Below are 23,662 nucleotides of genomic sequence, written 5' to 3'. Positions count from 1 at the left end.
GGCTGGGGGGGGTGGTTCAAGGTAGAGGCCCTGCGTTCAAGCCCTAGTACTGCAAAACAAAAAAGTATTGAATCCAGCAATGTATGAAAAGGGTTATGCAAGCAGGGTGCTGCAGCATGTACCTATAAGCCTTGCTATTTGGGAGGCTGAGGTAGGGGCATCCCAAGTTTGATGCCAGCCTGAGCAACATAGTAAGATCCTGTCATAGGACATAAAGCAACTCCTAACAAATACAAGAAAATTGAAATAATTTCCTGTACAATATACACTAATAAAAAAGGGAGAAAGCATTAACAGAAAGAAAGAATTATATACCATGATTAAGTAGAGTTTATCCTGGGTGTGCAAAACTGACTCAGCCCTTGAAAATCATATCAACAGGATAAAGAATTAAAATCACATGGTTCCATCAATAGAGGCTGACTGTGCTGATATAACAAAATACCTGAGAATGGGTAATTTTTTAAAAAATTTTTCCCTCTTCTTTTTTTATTAGCATACATTAATAGTATAAGGAGGTTTCATTGTGAGAATTGCATAGATGCACACAGTGTACTTTGAAGGTCACCCCACTATTATATTCCCTTAACCTCTCGAAGGTCTTTGTCTTTTTTGTTTGTTTGTTTGTTTGTTTGGTGGGACTGGGGTTTGAATTTAGGGAAGCAGGCACTCTATCACTTGAGCCATATCCCCAGTCTCTCTTGCTGTGGTCATTTTGGAGATGGGGGGGGGTCTAATGAACTATTTGCCCAGGCTGCCCTTGAACCATGATCCTCCTGATCTCAGCCTCCTAAGTAGCTAGGGTTCCACCTGTGTCATATAAATAGGGCTTCTGTTCACCTAAACCAAGGATATTTGTCTGTTCATTCATGCATTTAAAAATGCAAGTAAAGCCAGGAATAATGGTACATACCTGTAATCCCAGCACTCAGGAGGCTGAGGCAGGAGGATCATGAGTTTGAGTCCAGCCTAGGCTACATAGTGAGGCCCTGTCTCAAAAAACAAAACAAAAATAAAAATTTAAATTGGCTGTCAATCAATGATTATGATCAATTAACTAAACCAGATTGCTAATATCAAACTACTTGATTATATCCCTGGCCCTGTTGCCTATTCATAGTAAAAATAATGTCCTCCTTGCATCTAAGACTTAAGTATTGCCACTTGACCTCTGACACTCTGAAGTAGTACCACAGACCCCATTAAAACCAGGAAGCCATGTCAATGTTGACACCTCTACTCTCCTCAGCAGGTTAGCACTCTAGAGCATTTTAAGGAACCCCTCTGCAGTATACTTGAAGGGACCACTGTAGTTTTCTGTTCGTCCATGGTTCTAAGGTGGGTGAGCAGATTACCCATGATAAATCCTCCCCAAATTTCCTGTTTGCTTAAGCCTTTAATTTCCTTCTTCTCCCTTATGCCAAAGAAGTATGATGTCTTAACTGCCATTTAACAAACTACAGAAATGATCCCTGGAATAAGTTTTCTCAATGCTGTTTAATAAGGGTGGCTGTTGAGTCTAGGTTTCAGTCAGCCAACCAAGAAAACTATTAAAGTCGCTTTAGAGGGTCAGGTTAACAACATATCACATTCTGTCTTTTGTGATAGGTACATTCATATCAATAAATTTGGCCTGGCCAGGGCATGGTGACTCGAGCCAGTAATCCTAGTCACCTGGGAAGTGGAGATTGGGAGGACTGAGGTTCAAGGCCAGCCTAGGCAAAAGTTCTTGAGATTCCATCTCAACCAGTAAAAAAGCTGGGCATGGTGTCATGTGCCCATCATCCCAACTTCAAGAAGCATAAATAGGAGAATTGTGGTCCAGGCCAGGCTGGGCAAAACCATGAGATCTTATTTGAAAAATAACTAAAGCTAAAAGGTCTTGAGAATGTGCTTCAAGAGGCAGAGCACATACCTAGTAGTGCACAGCCCTGAGTTCAAATCCTAGTACTGTCAAAAATAATAATAAAAATAAATAAAATAAAAATAATAAAGTTGGCCTATTCAATATTGCTTCCCCCCTCGTATAACTTCCTATAAATACATCCCTACACATATTCCTTGTCTTTCTGCCAATTTAAGTTGGGAAAATCCTGCTGTTCTTTCAGTGTGTCAGCCTCTAGGTCAGGCCCAAGATGTGCTGGTGTCTGATTCTAGTAATAGGATTAGAAGCTGATATAGAGGTGGCTCTTAAGGACAAGTAGGCATCTTCTTGCAAGGTACCTGCTTCAGGTGAAATCCATGCAGATCCTCAAAGCAAGGGTTTTTTACCTCCTGAGACAGCAGGGGAAGGACTGCTTTTGGCTGGCAGGAGAAGCTTGTTGAAATTGGAGGTCCTGTCTGATGTCTTCATTCCCAATTCTGGTGTTTTGTTTGTTTGTTTGGTTTAGTTTTGCCTCGCTTTTTGACAGTACTGGGGTTTGAACTCAGGACCTTCCACTTGCCAGGCAAGTACTCTACCACTTGAGCCATTCCTCCAGTCTCAACTCTTTATTTTCCATGCATTCTCAAAGCCCTGTTTTTCATGTAAGAGGCTGTGAAATCAATTTGTGCTGTAAGGTTGCCAACCATTTAACAAAATTTGAGATTTGGTTTTTGGTTTCATTGCCTTTCTGGCTATAAGAAAGGTTATTTTAAGGCACTCATAGACGCTCTCTGGCTCTCTTGACTATGCCTTGTTCCAGTAATTAAATCTCTTATGTGGACATTTTCAACTTCTAAACTCATTAACATTTGATCAGAGATGGCTAGTTCACCCTAGTCCCTGTAGTTCTCAATTCTATTATAACATTCTTAGTTTTGTTAGTTTTCATCACTTTGACAGAATACCTGAGAAAACAACTTAAGAAAGAAGGATTTATTTTGGGTCACAGTTTCAGTCTATAGTCAGCTGGCTCCATTCTCAAATTGAGACAGCACATCCTGGCATGCCCCCCAGTGACCTACTTCCTACAACTAGGCCCATCTCCCAGTAATGCCATCATATTAAAAACTCATCCATTGGTGATCTCCGAGTCCTCAGGATCCAACCCAGTGACTTCCCAAAAGCCCATCAATTGGCAATCAAGCCTTTTTAATGCATGAGCCTTTTGGGGGACATTTCATATGCAGACCATAACATTAGTGTTAGTTATATGAGCTCCCAAAGTACTTCACTACAGGCAAGTAAAAGCTGATAATTTAATAAATTCCTTGCACATGGATTACTGGTAGTAGTGACAAGATCACACTACAGGATGAGCATCCCTAGTCCAAAGTTCTGAAATCTGAAATGCTCCCAAATCTAAAAATTTTGGAGCTGGGCATGATGGTACATGCCTGTAGTTCTAGCGTCTCAGGAGCGGAGACAGGAGAGCTGCTTGAGCCTAGTTCAAGGCCAACCCGGGTTACACAGCTAGACACTGTCTCAAAAAAAAAAAAAAAAAAAAACCCTGACACTTTTTTGAGTGCTGACATGACACCACAGGTGGAAAATTCCACACCTGACCTCATGTGATGGGTCACAGTGAAATCACAGGTGCACTAAAAATACTGTATAAAATTACCTTCAGAGTTTGTGAATAAGGTGGGTATGAAACGTAAGTGAGTTCTGCGGATGTGGCTCAGGTGGTAGAGTGCCTGCCTTGCAAGTATGAGGCTCTTAGTTCAAACCCCACTACCACCAAAAAGAAAATGAATTTTTTGTTTGGACTTGGGTCTTATCCTCTAGATATTTCTATAAATGTAAATACTACAAAATTGGAAAAATTAAAATCTGAAATACTTCTGGTCTTAAGCATTTTGAATGAGGGCTACTCAACCTGAACCTTCAAATCCAATTATCAGGTCAGATTCCCAACTTTGAGTTTCTAGTCATTGCAGCCATTTCTATAATCAAATGCTTTGTTGGTCAGGGTTAGGTCAAGAGCATAGCTTTTATGTACTTGTGGGGAAACTGCCTCTACTCTTGACACCACACCAATCATTACAGAAGATTTCTATGACCTCAAAGGTGTGAGGATTTCTCCCTGCCAGCAGGCAAGTGATGTTGATCATCGGACAACACCTGGGCAGCCTCTAATTTAACTCAATTCTGACAGTCTACCTGGAAATATCAGACTGTATAGGTTGAAGGATGAGTCCCCAACATTGTCCCCACTTCAGACCCAGTGGCAAGTCTGGGCCTGTAGAACTTCTGACCAACCACAGACAAGTTGGTATTCCCATGACCCCCTCCTCAGGTTCAATTAATTTGCAGGAGATCGTCCTCTGGAGTAGCTAGGATTACAGGTGTGAGCCACGGCGCCCGGCTGCTTCAAGATTTTTAATATAGATAATTAGATAACTTACAAAATTATTGAGAAGGTTCAGGGAACAAAAGCCAGGGAAAGCATTTGCTGGCTTCTAGAAATTTGGAATGCAGGAATCACATGAAGCTACTTGAATCTCAAGTAGCTGGCATGACTTGTGGGCTTCTTTCAGCAGAGAGGCTCTACCAATTTCCATTCCCTCAACATCATACCACTCACCAGCATAGGGTATTCTTATTTTTTTTTTAATGTTTTTCAGATTATCAAGAGCAACCTGGTGCTGGCGGAGAGGGTGTCTGAGTTACAGCGAGAGAAGGGAGCTCTGTGGGAAGCGCATGGGCGATTTTTGGAGCAGATTGGTGACCACATGAGGTAAAGCAACCCAAGCTCCCGAAAAGTCTGCAGAGCAGCTGTTTCCTGACTAAGCCAGCCCCAGGGCAAAGCAGTGGGATGCTCACAGAAGCAACCTTTCAAGGGTACCAATGAGGCTTTCCAGAAGTTCCATCCTCAGCGCCTCAGCGCTTTTCCTAGGGAGATGTGGGACCCAGTTTCTTCCCAAGAGAGGGAGGGAGAAGGACGTACCATCTACCGCTATGCGATGTGGTTTTCCCTAAGTCGCCCTTCTCGCATGACTTTCCCCCCTTTACATACTTTCCTCAGCCTGGACCACACTCCTCACTTCAGTTCCTAAGTCCGAGATTAGGAGTCCCCTCCTTAAAGAGCCTTTCTTAACACCCCAGCCTGGGCCCGGTGAGGTGCTCATTCTTTGTGTCTCTGCAGCCCTTTGGACATGCCTTTCTCTGCTTATTTCAGCCACACTTCACATAACACCACACGCCAGCTCTCCACGTTCCTCACCAGACTGTCAGCGCTCCCATGCCGTACGCTATTCTCTTACTCGCATTTTTATTCACAGTCCCCAGTGTATAGCGTGTACTCAACTAAAATTTATGTTCCTAGCCCAGTGGTGCATGCCTTTATGCCCAGCTACTTGGGAGGCTGAGGCAGGAGGATTTCTTGAGTTTAGGAGTTTGGGGGTCACTTGGACAACATAGCAAGACCTGTCTCTTAAAAAAAAAAAAAAAAAGGAAGCAGGGCTGGGGGTGTAGCTCAGTGACAGACTGTTTGCCTTTCAAGGGCCCTGTCCCCAACATCACAAATGCACACACGCACAAAAACTGAACTTTGTACTGTTTCCATTTCCTGCTCATCATCCTAGCAGATTTCTTCCACTCCCCTCCTCTCTGAAGTGCATGAAGCAGAGCAGTTGAGAGAAAGGACTCTGGAACCATACCACCTGGCTACAACTCCTGGTTCTACTAGATACTCGCTTCGTAAGCTCAGATGAGTTATGAACCCTCCTAGACCTGAGGCCTCTCAGTGTTTCAATGTCCAGAATAACAGTACTTAGCTCATAACACTGCTGTGAGAGTTAAATGGGTGACGATGTGTGGAGCGCTAACGTGGCACAGGACCTGGCACAGGGGACGCGCCATCGTTAAGTTCACTTTTGTGCTTTCTCCATGATCCATCATCTGGTCTGAGCTCGGTAGTCACATCTGTTTCTTCTATAGGTTGAAGTTTCGTTCTTTTTTTGGGGGAGGGGCACTGGGATTTGAACTCAGGGCCTCACACTTGCTAGGCAGGTGCTTTTACCCCTTGAGCCACTCCACCAGCCTTTTTTTGTGATGGGTTTTTCAAGATAAGGTCTTGAAAACTATTTGTGTAGGGCTGTTTTTGAACCACCATCCTCCTGAGCCACCGGTGCCCCACTATAGGTTGAAGTTTCTTATTCCCTTATGTTTTTACCTGCTGTATTAATAATATTGATTTAAAAGCCATTGTTGGCTGGGTACCAGTGGCTCACACCTGTAATCTGAACTTCTCAGGAGGCAGAGATCAGGAGGATCATGGTTCGAAGCAAGCCTGGGCAAATATTTGCACAACCCTTTCTCAACAATACCCAACACAAAAAAGAGCTGGTGGAGTGGCTCAAGTGGTAGAGTATCTGCCTAGCAAGCACAAGGCCCTAGTTCAAAACCCCAGTACTTCACAGCACCCCCCCCAAAAAAAAAGAGAGAGAGAGAGAACTTAATCAATTTTATTTTCAATTCTAGAATCAGGAGGTACTTCATTCTATAATACAGAGCAAGGGTTCCAATGAGCTAAGCAAAGGAGGTTGATTTTATAGATAGAAAAGGGCCATAGAGAGCAGAAATGCATAGAAGAACAGAACTGGGAATGTAGCTCAGTTGTAGAGTGCATGTATAGCATGTGCAAGGCCCTTGGTTCAGTCCCTAGTACTGCAAAGAAGAACAACAAACCTAGCCAGGCGTGGTGATGCATGCCTGTAATCCCAGCACTCAGGAGGCTAAGACAGAAGGATCACAAACTCAAAGCCAGCCTGGGCCACAACAACAAGACCTTATCTCATTATAAACAAAAAATAAAAAGAAATAAGCCAGGTGCTCTGGCTCACGCCTGTAATTCTAACTACTCAGGAGGCAGAGATCAGGAGGATCATGGTTCGAAGCCAGTCTGGGCAAACAGTTCATGAGACTCTATCTAGAAAAAAATCCATCTCAAAAAAGGCTGGTGGAGTGGCTCAAAGTATAGGCCCTGAGTTCAAACCCCAGTACTGCAAAAAGAAAGAAAGAAAGAAAGAAACTGCAATTCTATGACTTTTAGCTAAAAGTTCATCCATCACCACAACCTATTTTAAAGTATTTTATCACCTCAAAAAGAAACACCACACTCTCTCTCTGATTTTCCTCCCCAGCCCCAGCCTAGGAAATCTACTTTGTTCCACTCCTATTTGCCTATTATGTGCAGTGTACTTTGAACAAGTGCATATAAACAGAATCACACGATATGGCCTTTTGTGTCTGGCTTCTTTCAGTCTGCATAATGCTTTCAAAGTTCATCTGTGTTTTGGCATGCAACAGCACTTCACTTCTTTTTGTGGCTGAGTGGTGACCCATTGTATGGATGTATCATTATTCATTTTGGGAAGTTTAGGTTGTTCTGCCTTTTGGCTGTTGTGAATGATGCTGCTTTAAGTATCTGTGTATCGGTTTTTGTGTAGATGATTTTTTAAATTTCTCTTACCTGGTATACACCTAGTATACAGGGGTGGAATTTCTGGGTCAAACAGAAGCTCTATATTTAACCATTTGAAGAACTGTTATGCTGTTTTCTAAGTAAGCTGTACAATTTTATCTTCCCACCTGCAGTAGGTGAGGGTTCCAATTTCTCCACATTGTTAGAATTGTTGGGGCACTGCTGCAATCACAAATCAGACACATGCTCAAAAGCTGATAGGCAAGGCAAAATTTACTTCTGTAGAAGGGTGTACCTCCAACTAAGACAGGCAGGTGAGCACAATGAGTAGGAAGTCTGCTCAGTGTTTATCTCTCATGCAAGTCTGCCCCTTTCCCTGATGGACAGGTTTGGGTTCACAATCTTTGAGATTGGCTACTTAGAAAAGGGGTTGCATGGGGTAAGGAGGACGTTGAAGCAGGAAGAACAAGAAAATTCTTTTGGGCAATATTCATTGTTAAGCAAGCAGTTTGAGATAGGACAACTGGTGATAAACAGCTTTTTGACCACAAGAACCTTGCAGAGTCAAGCAACATTTCACAAAGCATGCAGGCAGCAATTGGGGAGGTTAGCTGGCATCCACACAGTGATAGTTAGACATTAACTCTTTTGACAGAGAAGACCTAACTTTAGTTGATTCTCACAACATCCTTGCCAACAGTTGTCATTATCACCATTTTTTTAAATTCTAGCCATTCTAGTGGGTATGCAGTGCTATTTCACTGTGATTTTGAGTTGTATTTCCTTAATGGCTACCAATGTTGAGCATCTTTTCATGTGCTTATTGGCAGGTACACATATTTGTGTCAGAATCAGAGTAAGAATCCTGAGCAAGGACCTATGTAGAATTAGCATTTAGCAGTCCAACCTAAATTCAAAGCCCAGTTATCTGGAAATTAGACAAAATTGAAATGGTTATGTCACTGTTCAAGAGTATGTATAGTCAGGAACTGGGAAATTTTAGATTCATGATATAATCAGTGAAACAGGATTCAGAATTTAGATGTCAGATATGAGAAGTAAAGGAGTTTCCTAAATTAAACTCAGCTGCTGTACTGCCATCAGTTCTAACCAAAGTAAGCCCATGACTTGAATCTACGGTGATGACTAGAGCTGTTGTTAGGCAGCTGGTGAGCCTTGGTTCACCGTACCTACAGGACCTAGAAGATGGGTAAGTATTTCCATCTGGTGCTGGACCCCTGACATAATTAAGAGAGTCAGCCTAAGAAAAGTGCATTTTATGGAAGGAAAATAGATTTTAACTGTGTTTAGGCATGCAAATTTACTTTTACAGAAACAACAACGAGAAACATTACCTCCACAAAGCCAGGCTTCAGAAGGTCAAGGATCATTTCACTAATGAAATAGAAATACGAAACAGGAGAATTAAACAACTTGAAGATGAAACTGGACATCTACAGCAAAAAATCAAAATGGTGAGACAAAAATAAATAAATAAAAGGGAACTGATAATGTTGGTGGTTGGTTATTTAGAGGAGAAATTTCACTCATCTTTTTATTACCTGTAGCCTCTTCATAGTTCTCATTTTCATTGCTTTTTTGGTAGCTTCTTTCTATTTAAGACTCATAATGGCTGGGTGCTTGTGCCTCACACTTGTAATACTAGCAACTCAGGAAGCCAGAGATCAGGAGGACTGTGGTTTGAAGCCAGCTCAGGCAAATAGTTTGTAGGGCCCTATCTCGAAAATATCCATTACTAAAAAAAGACTGGTGGAGTTGCTCAAAGTGTAGGTCCTGAGTTCAAATCCTAGTACTTAAAAAAAAAAAGACTCATAATGATGGTATCCCAAATTGGACACTGAAAATATCCTGCACTGCCAATTTAAGATCATCTTGCTTTCAAACAAAAATGTCTTAAACACTCAACAGAGGCTTCCATACCACCCTCATTTCTGTTTTATATAAGTAGCCCTCATTTTGCCTCAAACTTGAGTATCTGTTTTATTTATGTATTTGTTTTTGGTTTTTTAAGACAGTGTCTCACTATGTAGCTCAGGCTGGAAGGATTTTATTTTTCAATACTATCCCCCAAGATTCATATCTACCCAGGACATCAGAGTGTGACCTTATTTGGAAATAGGGTTTTTGTAGATGTAATTACTTAAAAATGTAATCATTCTAGATTAGCATGAATCCTAAATTCAATATGACTGGTATCTTTATAAGAAGAGGGGAAGACATACAGGTAGACAAACAGATAGGAAGAAGCCTTGTGAAGAGGCAGGCAGAGACTGAAACGATGGAGGAGGTAATGAGCATGGCTGGCAACCACTGAAAGCTAGGAGACAGGTGTGGGACAGAATATTCCTTAGAGGGAATAGTCAGCAGTACAGCACGTGCCTAGGTTCAATTCCCCAATACTGGGGTAGGGGGGTGGGAAATCTCATCCTGAGCCCCCAGAAAGAACTAACCCTGCTGACATCTTGATTTCAGACTTCTAGTTCCTAGAACTGTGAGACAATAGGTTTCTGAGGGCTTGGGTTTTTGTTGTTGTTGTTGTTGTTTTCAGCACTGGGGTTTGAACTCAGGGTCTCACGTTTGCTAGGCAGGTGCTTTTTCCACTTGAGCCACTCTACCAGCTCCTTTTTTTGTGATGAGTTTTTTCAATATAGTGTTTTGTGAACAATTTGCTGGGTTGGCTTCCAACTGTGATCCTCCCAATCTCTGCTTCCTGAGTAGCTAGGATTAAAGATGTGAGCCACCGGTGCCCAGTTTGCTCAGAAATTTTTGAATGCTAGTGCAAAAGAATGACTAAATGTTCAAACAACATGCATTACACAAAATAACCAAAATAAAGAGAAGAATTTCTAGCTACAATCAATGACAGGTCAGCAAATAGGTGGAAACAGGTAAGCGGACAGGAAAGAAAAAGTAAAGAAGAAAAGTTTGCTGTTAATTTAGAAACAGACTGAAGCTCTTAAATGTAATTCTTTCTCTTGCTGTGGTAAATCCTTAGGAGAAGGAATTTCAGGGCCAGATCATGGCCCAGAACGACATCCTGCTTCTAGAAAAAAGGAAGCTTCTGGAGCAAGTTACAAATCAAGAAGAAGTGATCTTCAGCAACAAATCCATTATCTCTTCAACCCAGATCAAGTAGGTACAGTCTGGCCTGGGAGTCCTGAACTCTACAGAGATGTTTCTCCCTCACAGACAGATAGTTCCAGAGACTGGCCTATCCTATAACTCTTGCTCACTGTCTGATATTTAATGCATATCATACAAGTGTAAAATCTGGCTGGACATACCAGTTCTGCAGATTTCTATTTTTGTGTTCTTTTTTCTTTTTTAAGGCGGGAAGGATTATTTGGGCTCACAGTTTCTGATATTTTAGTCCATTACTAAGGGGAAGGCATGGTGGCTAGGAAGCAGAGACCTATTTTTATGTTCTTAAACATGTTACTTTCTCTTTGCTAAGTCTCTGTTTCCTCAACTATAAAAAGACTTCATAATAGTATTTGTTTCATGAGGTTGTTGTGAGGATTAAATTAACTGCTACATGAAAAGTTTTCAGAGTTTACTGAGTGGGTAGTATCCAGTGCCTATGTACACGGCAAGTAGTTGGCGAATGGCAACATAGTACTGATGCAACTATTTGTACTTCTGCATGAGGATTCAGAACCAGATCCACGTTGTGTCACCAGGATCATATCCTCCCTTAAATTTCTCAAGGTCTGGAATTGTGCCTTTCATACGCTAGCACATGTATTTAATGTACAGACCAGATTTTTACTTGGTTGTGGAATATGGTAAAAATTATTCTGCCAAACTTGGTTCTGAAATTTGCACAGGTGTCTAAGACCCAGAACTAGTGAGATCTGGGGCAGGGTTTTGGATTTTTGGTAATGATACAGGTATTTCTAGTTATTGAGGCTGGGGCTGCAGCTCAGTAGTAAGAGTGTGTGCTTACTGACCATGTGTGATGTTTGATGTTTGGGTTTGATCTCCAGCACTGAAAAAAAAAAAAGAAGAAAGAAAGAAATTTCTAGCTATGCTTTTGATTTATTCCACTCTCAGAGTATTTTTCCTGGATAAAGAAAATAAGCAATTGCAGGAAAACTGTCTCCGACTCATGCAGCAAATTGGCCTCTTAGAGCGCATCATAAGGAACATCCAGATTCGCACAGGAGAGGTAAGGGGTGCACTTTACATTGGGTCCTTAATCGTGGGGCTGCTGTGCCCACTCTTCATCTTTATTTAGCTGGATCCCTGCTCTTGGCCTCATGGTAGGCTGTGGCAAAGAGGCTCCTTGGCTGCCCACCAGAACTGCAGACCCTGTGACTATCTTGACCAGCTTTGCTCTTCACTGGGGCAGCTTTTATTAAACTCTCTCTCCCTGTGGGATCCTAAAGCAATTTGTGTATGCCTCTGTGCTTCTGAACATTCCACATTGTCATTGCCTTTATTCATCTCTAGCTCAGTAACTCAGCAGTGAGATCTTAAAGGGAAGAACCGTGGCTCAGCTGGTGAAGTGGCTCAAGTGGTAGAGTGACTGCCTAGCAAGTATGAGGCCCTGAGTTCAAACCCTAGTGCTGCCAAAAAAAAAAAAGGAAGAAATGAACAGTAGCTCACACATCATTTATGTACATATATGCATATGTACATATGCATACATATATATATATACCTCATTCTCTACAACCCTGTTTGCAATGTGTTATTGTAGCCCCCTGTAGAAAGAAAAATGAGCAGATCTGAGGTTCAGAGAAGTAAGCGAAGCTAGTCTAGTCTGCTAAAGAGTCAAGACTAAGGAGGAAAGCAATTATGCTCCAAACATTCAAAGAGACAGGTAACCACATCCAGACAGATGCAGAAAACAGTACAGGTCTAGACAAAGTCCCGAGTCTGGCTGGTGAGCAAGTCAGAAAGAGGGACTTCAGTAAGCAGAATCATATTCTGAATCCAGGGTAGAGGCTGATTTTTTCCTTCCCTGGCTTGTGTCACCTGCTAGCCATTCCTTCCAATGATACTTTACATAGATCTTGCTCATTGGGCTATAAGACCCCTGTATATTGTTTGTTCTCAGAAAGGTAATTATTTCTAAGCCACGTAAGTTGTTCTGCAGATATCATCAAAAGTAGAATTGCCAGATTATATCACCTAATTTCCAACAGTTATGTCTTTGCTTGCATTACAAATGTTCTCATTCACTCATTCACGGAATCATTCACTTGGCAGACATTGATTCCAAGAATGGGGGTAGGTCCTAGGAATACAAAGGATAGTCCCTGTTTTCACGGGCCTTCACTCCAGTGGAGAAAGACAGACAGATACTTAAGTATTATGGCATTACAAGTCTAGGTTAGAAGACTTGATGAGTATATGTTAGGACCAATAGCTTTGCAATTCACAATACTGTCTTCAAATCAAGGTAAGATATGTCACACAAATCAGAACTGTAGCACATCAAGCTCAATATATTCCATATGTGTCAAATGTTCCATATGGGCTGGTGGAGTGGCTCAAGTGGCTCAAGTGGCTCAAGTGGTAGAGTATCTACCTAGCAAGCATGAGGTCCTGAGTTCAACCCCTAGTACTACCAAAAAAAAAAAAAAGTCAACTTACCTGTTGGAATAAAATTATTTTAAAACTTAGAACCTTAAGGGTCCTCCAATTCAGTCTCATACTCTACAGTCAGAGGGGTCTTTAGAAAAATGCAGTCTGAGCACATGACTCAAAACCATACAGTTGCTTTCCAGTTTTCAAGGTAAAACTTCAGTTCTCTGACAGACGTCATAGTCTCCGTGACCTGCCTCAGCTAGTCTTCCCCCTCTCATCTCATGTTGCTTCCCCCCACTCTATTTCTACACCATGCAGGTCCCTGAACCTGCACATGACCTCAGCTCCAGGCTCTTCTATGAAAGCCCTCTCCCTCACTGCTTTCGCCCAAGACTTTGTTCCCTTAGAGTTTCTCCTGGCTGGTTCCTACTATCCCTTAGAACTCAACCTAAATATCTTCTCTTCTACAAAGCTGTTTTTGAATTCCATTTGAAAACTTGGCTTTGTGTCCTTGATAAAGTTTCTCATTTTATTCTGTGTTAAGGGTTGGGGGGGTGTGGCTTGAGTGGTAGAGCACTTATTAGCAAGCTCAAGGTCCTGAGTTCAATCCCCAGTACTACAAAAATAACGAAAACCTGTGTCAATTCCAAAGTCAGCATTTTACTAGTTGTGTGACGAAGATCAAACTGATTCATTTCCAGTTCTTTTACCTAAGAAAATGAATTAATGGCACTCAAAAGATTGTTGTTCCACACAAAAACATACAAATGTTCATAGCAGCATTATTAATAGTAGCCAAAAGGAATAAACAACCCAAATGTCGCCCAACTAATGAGTGGATAAATAAAACATATATCCACATACATGACTACACATATACCACTAAGATTTGGTCACAAGAAGGAATGAACTATTGATCTATGCGAAAAATATTATGCTAAGGAAAAGAAGCCAGTCACAAAAGAGCACACGTGATTCTATTCATATAAACTGCCCACAGTAGGCAACCCTGTAGGTGCAAAAGGAGATTACTGGTTTCCTAGGGCTATGGGATTGAGGGTGAAGGGCGTAGTTAAAAAGCATGGGATTTATATTGGGTGTGTGAAAATGTTCTAAAATTGACTGTGGTGATGTTGTACAACTCTGCAAATACACTAAAACCATGAATAATGTGCTTTTAATGGGTGGACTATTTGCTATATGAATTATATATCCATAAAGTCATGTCAAAAGCAAATAGTTTTTAAAAGATGGTAGTTGGAGATGAAATGGAATAATGCACATAAATTATCTAGTATATTCCTTGTCAAATTGTTGGCATTCAGTAATGATAGCTTCTTGCTCTTCACGAACATACATTTACTTATTTTTTGTTTTTTTAAGTCATAGGCTCAAAATAGGTCCCATTTTTATAATTTAAAGGGACAGAAAATGTTTGCCATAGTATTGAATAAAAACACAGCTAAGTAAATAGAATGATTATGTCAGGTAATATGAGGTAATTCATGTAGAAAAGAAGGTGTAAATGCAGGTTAGCAGTGAAAGCACTGATATAAAAAGTATGACATTTACAAGGCTGGGAGGCGGCTCCAGAGGTAGAGCACCTGCCAAGCACAAGGCTTTGGGTTCAGACTCCAGTACTGCAAACAAAAAAAAATGTATGGCATTTACATTCACCAAATATTTTATAGGCATTAGGAATTATGATTTTAACAAAAAAAATTAATAGAGATGGAAGAAGATATTTCATATCACATACCATGTGCTCCCTTGTTTCTCACCATGTGATACCTCAGACCACCTTGAGACTTGGCCAGCAAAGAAGACCACCACCAGATGTGACTCTTTGACCTTGGACCAGAGCTCATTTAATGAAACCATCAATACATTGGAATTCATGACAGAAAGTTATTAGTCTGATAAAGACAAATGCTCAGACATACTTGAAAATACTGGTAAAGAACAGACACTAGTGGTCTACATCTGTAACCCTAGCTACTCAGGAGGTAGAGAAGCAGGAGGATCACAGTTTGAGGTCATCCCAGGCAATTAGTATATGAGTACCTATCTCAAAAATACCCAACACAAAAAAGGGCTGGTAGAATGGCTCAAGAGGTAGAGTACCTACCTAGCAAGCATGAGGCCCTGAGTTCAACCCCCAGTAGTACTGAGAAAAAAGAAAATACTGATAGATTTTTATTTTATTGACAATACTCTTTAAGAAAAAAATGACTCCATTGTTGAGGATTTTAGAAAAGAGGCTTTGTCTTGGAATATGGAATTACCCAAGGTAAATGAGATTAAGTAAATGAAATTGAAGAAGTTGCTTACATTTCTGATGATAATGGTAAGATTGGGAGCTATTAAATGTTGGGACATCAGTGATAATATGGAGGTGGATTTATAAGATTTGTTAAAGGAAATGAGAGTCCATATTTTAAAAAGGCTACCCAGCCTTTATTGCCCACATTCTCCAAAATGATCTAATTGATGTCTCTGATCTCACAATATTATTAGTGAAAAATGGCCTTCATAACAACTAATGCCATGCTTTTTTTTTTTTTTTTTTGCAGTAGTAGAATTTAAACTCAAGGCCTGCTAGGCAGATGCTCTATCGCTTGAGTCATGCCTCCAGCCCCTTTGTGCTTGCTTGTTTATTTATTTATTTATTTATTTATATATTTTTGGTGATACTAAGGTTTGAGCCCAGGGCCTTGAACTTGCTAGGCAGGTGCTCTACCATTTGAACCACAGCCCTAGCACTTTTTTGCTTTAGTTATTTTTCAGGTTCTTTTTTTTTTTTTTTGTCTGGGGCCAGCCTTGTTGTATGATCCTTGTACCTATGTCTGGTATTACAAGTGTGTACCACCATGCCTAGAGTTAATGCCATACTTACTGAAGTGTTAAGAAATGTACCTGAACATGATCTAAATCCTGCACATGAGAGAAAACATGAAATTTGTCCTTCTGAGTCTAGTTTATTTCATTTAACATGATGATCTCCAGTTTCTGACAAATGGCACAATTTCATTCTTTGTGGCTGAGTAAAACTCCGTTGTGCATATATACCATATTTACTTTGACCAGTCACCTGCTGATGGGCACCTATGCTTATTCCATGATTTGACTATGTGAATGGTGCTGCAATAAACATGGGTGTACAGGTAAAAGAAAAGATATTCCCTACAAATAGAAACCCAAAGAAAGCAGGGGTGATAGAAACATGTATCACACAAAATAGACTTTAAGTCAAAGACTGTGAAAAAGACAAAGAAGGTCATCATATAATAATAAAGGGGTTAATTTATCAAGATGATATAACAATTATTAGACATAACCCAACACTGGATCACCTAAATAGATAAAGGAAATAATAGAGGATGTGAATGGAAAATTATACAATAGAAGTAGCAGGCTACAATACTCTACTCTTAACAATGAACATATCATACAGACAGAAAATTAATAAAGACATTACCACATTATTATGCATTAATAAGCATCATAATCATAATTGCATTACTTATGTGATTATTGTGCATTATCACAATGAAACCACCTGTACTATTAATATATGTTAATATAGTTTATTATATATAGTTTATTATTAATATATGTTAATAAAATATAGCAAAAAGAAGCTGGGCACTGGTGGCTCAGGCCTATAATCCTAGCTACTCAGGTGGCAGAGATCAGGAAGATCATGGTTCAAAGCTAGCCTGGGCAAATAGTTCACAAGACGCTAGCTCGAAAAAATTCATCACAAAAAAGGGCTGGTGGAGTGGCTCAAGGTGCAGGCCCTGAGTTCAAGCCCCCAGTAATGCAAAAATAAATAAATAAATAAAAAAGAATAGACAAACTTTTCACCAAGATGGCACCAAAAGTGAAGAAGGAAGCTCTTGCTCCTCCCAAGCTGAAGCCAGAGCAAAGGCTTTGAAAGCCAAGAAAGCAGTGCTGAAAGGCATCCACAGCCACAAAAAGAAGAAGATAACCACGTCACCTACCTTCAGGCGGCCCAAGACACTGCAGCTCCAGAGGCAGCCCAAATACCCTAGGAAGAGTGCCCTCAGGAGAAACAAGCTTGACGCCTATGCCATCATCAAGTTGCCCCTGACCACTGAGTCAGCCATGAAGAAGATAGAAGACAACAACACGCTTGTGTTTACTGTGGATGTCAAGGCCAATAAGCACCATACAAACAGGCTGTGAAGAAGCTCTATGACATTGATGTGGCTAAGGTCAATACACTGATCAGGTCTGATGGAGAGAAGAAGGCATATGTTTGGCTCCTGATTATGATGCTTTGGATATTGCCAACAAAATTGGAATATCTAAACTGGGTCCAGCTGGCAAATTCTAAATATACATTTTTTTCACTGTAAAAAAATAGACAAAAAAACTAATAAGGAAACATTGAACTTAAATGTACTTTGGAACAAAGGGACCTAACAGAAATAATAGAGAACATTCCATCCAAAGCAACAGAATATACATTCTTCTCAAGTGCACATGGAACACACTCCAGGATAGATCATGTGTTAAGCCCTGAAACAAGTCTGAACAAATTTAAGAGGATTGAAATCACATAAACAATCCTTTCTGACCACAATAGTCTAAAACTATTGTGAAGAAATCTTGGAAAATATTTGAAAATTAAATAGCATGCTCTGAGTGACCAATGATCATGGAAAAAAATCAAAAGGGAAAATTTAAAATCTCTTATGGAAACACAAAACGTTAAATTGAAGTGTTCCTGATCTTAGAGTAAAAGCTTTTGGGACTTATGGGACAGCCAGGTGCTGGTGGCTCACGTCTGTAATCCTAGCTACTCAGGAGGCAGCGATCAGGAGGATCGTGGTTGGAAGCCAGCCCAGGGAAATAGTTCGTGAGACCCTATCTTGAAAAAACCCATCACAAAAAAAGGGCTGGTGGAGTGGCTGAAGGTGTAGGCCCTGAGTTTAAATCCCAGTGCCGCCAAAAAAAACCCAAAAAACAAACAAAAAAATTTATAGGACATAGCAAAAGCATCTAAGAAGGAAATTAATAGCTATAAACATATATCTCAAAAGAAGAGATATCGTAAATAAACTTTTAGGCTTCAAATAAGAACTAGACAAAGAAGAACAGACTAAGTCCTACATGACAGAAGGAAAGAAATAAACCAGGTGCCAGTGGCTCATACCTATATAGCTACTCAAGAGAAGGATAATGATTTGAAGCCAGCCTGGGCAAGTAGTTCACAAGACCCTATCTCAAAAAACCCTTCAAAAAAAAAAAAAAAGGAATGTCCTCAACACAAAGGTCATATATGACAAGCACACAGCTAACACACTCAATGGTGAAAAGCTGAAAGCTTTTAGTCTAAGATCAGGAACACTTCAATTTAGCGTAGTACTGGAAGTCCTTATAAGAGAAACTGGACAAGAGAAAGAAATGAAAAGCATCCAAATAAGAAAAGAAGTGAAATTGTCACTATTTACCAATGATATGATCTTACATGTCAACAACCTATATACTCCACCAAAAACCTGTTAGAACTAATAAAAGAATATAGTCAAGTTGCAGGATACAAAATCAATTCACAAAAATCAATAGTGTTGAACCAAGGGTATGGCTCCAGTGGCAAAGAGCCTTCCTAGCAAGGGCAAGACCCTCAGTTCAAACTCCAGTACTGAAAAGCAACAACAAAAAAAAACCCAAGGTGTTTTTATACACCAACAATTAATTATCTGAAAAAGAAATCAAGAAAATAATCCCACTAATAGAGCTACCAGAAAATAATTAGTAAAAAATCTGTACACTGAAAACTAAAAAACTTTGTTAAAAGAAATTGAAGATAGCAAATGAAACAGTATTAGTGCTTGTAGACTGCTAAAATGTCCATACTACCCAAAGCAATATTCAGATTTAGTGAAATCTTTATCAAAATTCCAGCCTTTTTTTATCCAAAAAGAAAAAAAAATCCTAAAATTCATGTGGAACCACAAAAAAAATCCTGAAAAGTCAAAGCAATTTTCAGTAAAATAACAAAGCTGGATATATCACAGTACCTGACTTCAAACAAATACAGAGCTATAGTAACTAAAATACGTGGTACCAGCATAAAAATAGATGTATCGACCAACTGAACAGAATATAAAGCCAAAAAACAAACCACATTTATAATCGATTGATTTTTGACAAAAGTGAGAGGAATACATCACAATGGGACAATCTCTTCAATACAAAGTGTGGAGAAAAGTAGATATCTACATACAGAAGAATGAAATTAGACCCTTACCTAACATCACATACAAAAATCAACTTAAAGTAGGTTAAAGACTGAACCATAAGATCTGTAACTGAAAATTACTACAAGAAAATATAAGGGGAAAATGCATTAAATTGGACTGGGCAATTTTTTTGGCAACAAAACAAATGCTCAGGCAACAAAACCAAAAATGGACAAATGGGATTACATTAAACTAAAGGAGATAATTAACAGAATAAAAAGCAACCTATGGATCAAGAAAAAATATTTGCAAGCTATACATTTGATAAATGGCTACAAATATCCAAAACATATAAGGAACTGAAACAATCCAACAGTGAGAAAAACAACCCAATTTAAAAATGGGTAAAGGACCTGAGTAGACATTCCTCAAGAGAAGACAGATATAAAAAGAAAGAAGAATGTGAAGAAAAGGAGGGAACCCTTGAATACTGTTGATGGAAATGTAGATTAATACAGCTGTTATGGGAAACTGTATGGAAGTTCCTCCAAAAATAAAAATAGAATTACCCTATGATCTAGCAATTCCACGTCTAGGCATATAGCCAAAGGATTTCAACTAAGTAAAAGAGATGTTTGTACTCTCAAGTTTATTGCAGCATTATTCAAGCAACCATCACCACTATCTAATTCCCAGAATATTTTCATCACCCCCCACCCAAAGACCCCATACCCATGAGCAGTCACTCCCCATTTGTGTGTCCATTAATGGATGAATAAAGAAAATGTGGTGCATATACACAATGGACTACTGTTTAGCCTTAAAAGGAGGGGGACATTCTGTCATTTGCAACAACATGGATGAACCTAGAGGGCTGCATGCTGAGAGAAATCAGTCAGGCACAGAAAGGTAAGTACCACATGTTCTCACTTATGCTGGAACCTAAAACAAGCAGGGATCAGACTGTTGGCTATCAGAGGCTAGAGGGTGGGGGCAATGGAGAGATGTTGTTAAAATGTATAATGTCTTAGACAAGAGGAATCAGTAAGTATTTGAGGTGATGGATATGTTAATTAGATTAATTCAACCATTCCATATTGTGCACATATATCATCCATCACTTTGTAACCCATAAATATGTACAATTATAATTTGTCAACATTCAATAACAATAAAATTTAAAAATCATTCAGACTATTACAATATCCAAGTATGTATGTCCTTATACATAAATATTCAGAGCAGTATTGTTCCTAACAACCAAAAATGGAAACAACCCAATATCCACCAGCTCATAAATTGATAAAGAAAATGTGTTATATACATGCAATGGAATATTACTCAGACATAAAAAGAAATGAAGTACTGATATATGAATCTTGAATACATGCTAACATTTTAAAGAAACCAGATATAAAAGTACACATATTGTATGATCCCATTTATATGAAATATCCAAAATAAGAAAATACATAAAGACAGAAAGTATTTTAGCAATTGCCAGGGACTGGGAGGATAAAGGAATGGGAAGTGACTGCTCATGGGTGTGGGGACTTTTGGAGGGCTCATGAAAATGTTCTGGAATTAAATAGTGGTGATGATCAGCCAGGCACTGGTAGCTCATGCCCGTAATCCTAGCTACTCAGGAGGCTGAGATCAGGAGGATTGTGGTTTGAAGCCACCCCAGGCAAATAGTTCTTGAGACCCTATCTCAAAAAAATCCATCACAATAAAAGGGCTGGTGGAGTGGCTCAAGGTATAAGTCCTGAGTTCAGATCCCAGTACCACCCCCCACCAAAAAAAAGTGGTGATGGTTGCACAGCTCTATAAATATATGGAAAACCACTGAGTCAAACATGTTAAAAATGTGAGCTTTATGTTATGTGAGTTACTTGCCAACAAAGCTGTTATGTAAAAAAAAAGATTAAGACTCTTCTACATAATCTTCAAAATATATATGACAGGCAAGATAGAATTATAGAACCATGTGTGTAAAAGCTAGATATTGTAAAATAGATTATATAGATTTTATATATGAAGACAGAGAACAGACTTGGAGACTTTCCGATACCCTTTTATGCTTTTCATTGTTTGTAGTAGATATTGTATCAGTTTTATGAATCTATATATCTGTATCTACATACCATAAGTTCTAGAATCACATTGCTAATGGAACATTCATCTTTTCTTTCCTTTTAGGAAACAATTAGTGAAGTCCCTACACTCAAAGTAGTCAATAAAATGCTGTCTTTACGAAATTCCAGGTTAGTAAAGTCAAGACAGTCATCTGAATGCCCGAAAGTCATGGCTACTAAATAGTTCTGAGCTGCTGACTTGAGAAAACACAGCATTTAGGGTACTTTTTTACATTAGTATCTTGATTCTGCTCCCAATCCCTTCTCCCCTCACCACTCCTTTACTCCCACACTGTACAGAATCCTGATTTAAAGAGAAGATAATCCATTAGCATAGGTTTAAGGCTATTTTAATTTTCGCTTTCTTTGAGCTTGACAGTTGTAAAAAGCTGAAATTCTATCAATGTTGTAACCCTAAGCTTCTTCCCAGCAGTCTATCTATATGATATCCTTATACATGGCCTTTCTCAGTTTTTCAAGAACAGGTTTGGTAGAGTCAGCTGAAAGTCTTCAAGAGCCTGAAAGACAAAAGTCAGAAGGAGCAACGGCAATCCCAAAGTCCCCTGAGGCTCTTTCATGTTCACAGAATTCTGTAACTGGATAAATAGATGTGGCTTCTCTGAAAGAGACTCACAGCATAGAAGAATAAGACCAAAAGCCCTAAGCGTAAAACCATTGGTGTCCAAACTATACTGAGCAAGCCCGCTAACAAAGTTTGAACATAAAGATGGACTCTGGCATGGAGAAGTTTCTGCAGATCTCTACTGGACATCAACTAGGAGTCTTCATAATTGCTGATAAATTCATTAAAGTTTCTAAAGGTGTATTTCTCAAGTTTGTTTGATATACTCAAATGCCTTTTGTATTTGATCAATATAGTGACTTAAGTTCAATGACTATAATAGGTTACTCTTTAGAGCATATGTATGGTGTTCATTCTGCATTCTTTTCTATTAATTTTTAATACATAATTATTTAAAAAGTAAAAGTAGTGTAATCATATTAAAGCAAATTTATTTTATTTTGAGACAGAGGGGTCTTGCTATATAGCTCAGACTGGCCTCAAACTCCAGATTTTCCTCTTATGCCTCTTGAGTGTGGGGATTATGAGCCTGTATCACTGTGCTCAGCTTAAAGCAAATATTGAAAAAAAAGAAAAAGCATCCTATAATTGCATAGTTTTCTTGCTACGGAGCCCACGATTGTCTTGAACTTGCCATCTTCCTGCCACATCTCCCCAGTGCTGTGATTGCAGAGATGGGTCACCATGCCCAGCTAATCCCACATCCATACAACTAAGTTCATTTTGGAGTCATTTCCTTCTTATCCTTATCCAAATTCACATATTTTAAGTGGTTATTGTATATTCATTTTCAGAGTCTGATTTTTAGCTTAATATACCATATTAGTAGCAACATGATATTCTATAAATTACTTACCCTTTCACTTGTTATCTGACATTTCAATTGTTTTTACTTTTCACTATTTAAGATTATGCTGTGGTGAAGTTCTGTGTGCATGTAGCTCTTCTCTCGAATTACTCTAGAAAACAAATTTGCAAGATGAGCATAATTGGGTCAGTGTATATAAACTTACCATTCTGGCACATCACTCGTCACACATTGCTTAAAAACATCCTCTGCCCATAGGCAAGCTGCTTGGCTTCCTTAAGCCTCACTTTTTCTGTAAACAATAGCAAGCAATCATTGTTCCCTCAAACAATAATAGTATCTATCCCATAGGAATATGAGGGCCAACTGAAATTGAAGCACTTAGTGAATGCTATTAAATAATGCTCATCATCACTTATTTTCACTAGTTTATGAATATACCAGTTTTTCCACGACCTCATCAACATTAGATAGTATCAGTGAAAAACATTTTGTTTTTGGAAGGTGGCTGCTGATGCTCCTTATTCCCCTTCTCCTCTTTCTTCTTCAGTTGGATAGGGAGACCAAGAGAGAGGAAGTATCTAGAAAAAAGATGGTTCCTTAAATGAGATGCACTGAACAATTTTTATGTACACATAAGGAAGAATGATCTAAGGATATAGAAAATCATATCAAATTGTATCAAATGCATTCAAAAGACTGATCAAATGTATCAAAAGATTCTGAGCCTTACCTAAGGTCACCTCTTTCAGTCACTACTCATTGAATACCTACTATGTGCTATACAACAGTAGGTACTACAGCTACCACGGTGAACAAGACAAGATTATGAAGTTTATGTCCTATTAGGGAGGAGGGTATCTGTGTGGCACGGAATGAACTGTGGACACAGAGCATGTAATTTTGGATGGTGACCTGAGGAAAACCCGTAACCTCAGTGACAATGGGCTACTTTTTGCTTGGGTGTAATGTTGCCTTTCAAGAAGTGGTATTTGGGCTGAGTTCTGAACTATAAGGAA

At 39.3% G+C, this 23,662-nt stretch overlaps 1 protein-coding gene and 1 pseudogene across 2 annotated transcripts in view; both read left to right on the top strand.

Annotated features, from left to right (window-relative positions):
* Ccdc30 (coiled-coil domain containing 30) overlaps positions 1-22,070 on the top strand; it is a 120,757-nt gene extending 98,687 nt beyond the window's left edge. The window contains exons 12-17 of one of the 2 annotated variants that reach the window (XM_074080423.1): positions 4,549-4,661; positions 8,683-8,824; positions 10,366-10,502; positions 11,424-11,538; positions 21,317-21,381; positions 21,724-22,070. In XM_074080423.1, coding sequence (XP_073936524.1) covers positions 4,549-4,661; positions 8,683-8,824; positions 10,366-10,502; positions 11,424-11,538; positions 21,317-21,381; positions 21,724-21,856 — 705 coding nt within the window. In that variant the 3' untranslated portion in view covers positions 21,857-22,070. The remainder of the gene's footprint in view (positions 1-4,548; positions 4,662-8,682; positions 8,825-10,365; positions 10,503-11,423; positions 11,539-21,316; positions 21,382-21,723) is intronic. The other variant, XM_074080424.1, reaches the window with a different exon arrangement.
* Positions 16,777-20,306, top strand: LOC109691196 (large ribosomal subunit protein uL23-like; annotated as a pseudogene).
* Positions 22,071-23,662: the final 1,592 nt, after the last annotated feature.

The sequence above is a fragment of the Castor canadensis genome, chromosome 7 (assembly GCF_047511655.1).
Source record: "Castor canadensis chromosome 7, mCasCan1.hap1v2, whole genome shotgun sequence".
NCBI lineage: Eukaryota > Metazoa > Chordata > Mammalia > Rodentia > Castoridae > Castor > Castor canadensis.
This window is presented reverse-complemented; position numbering and strand designations above follow the sequence as displayed.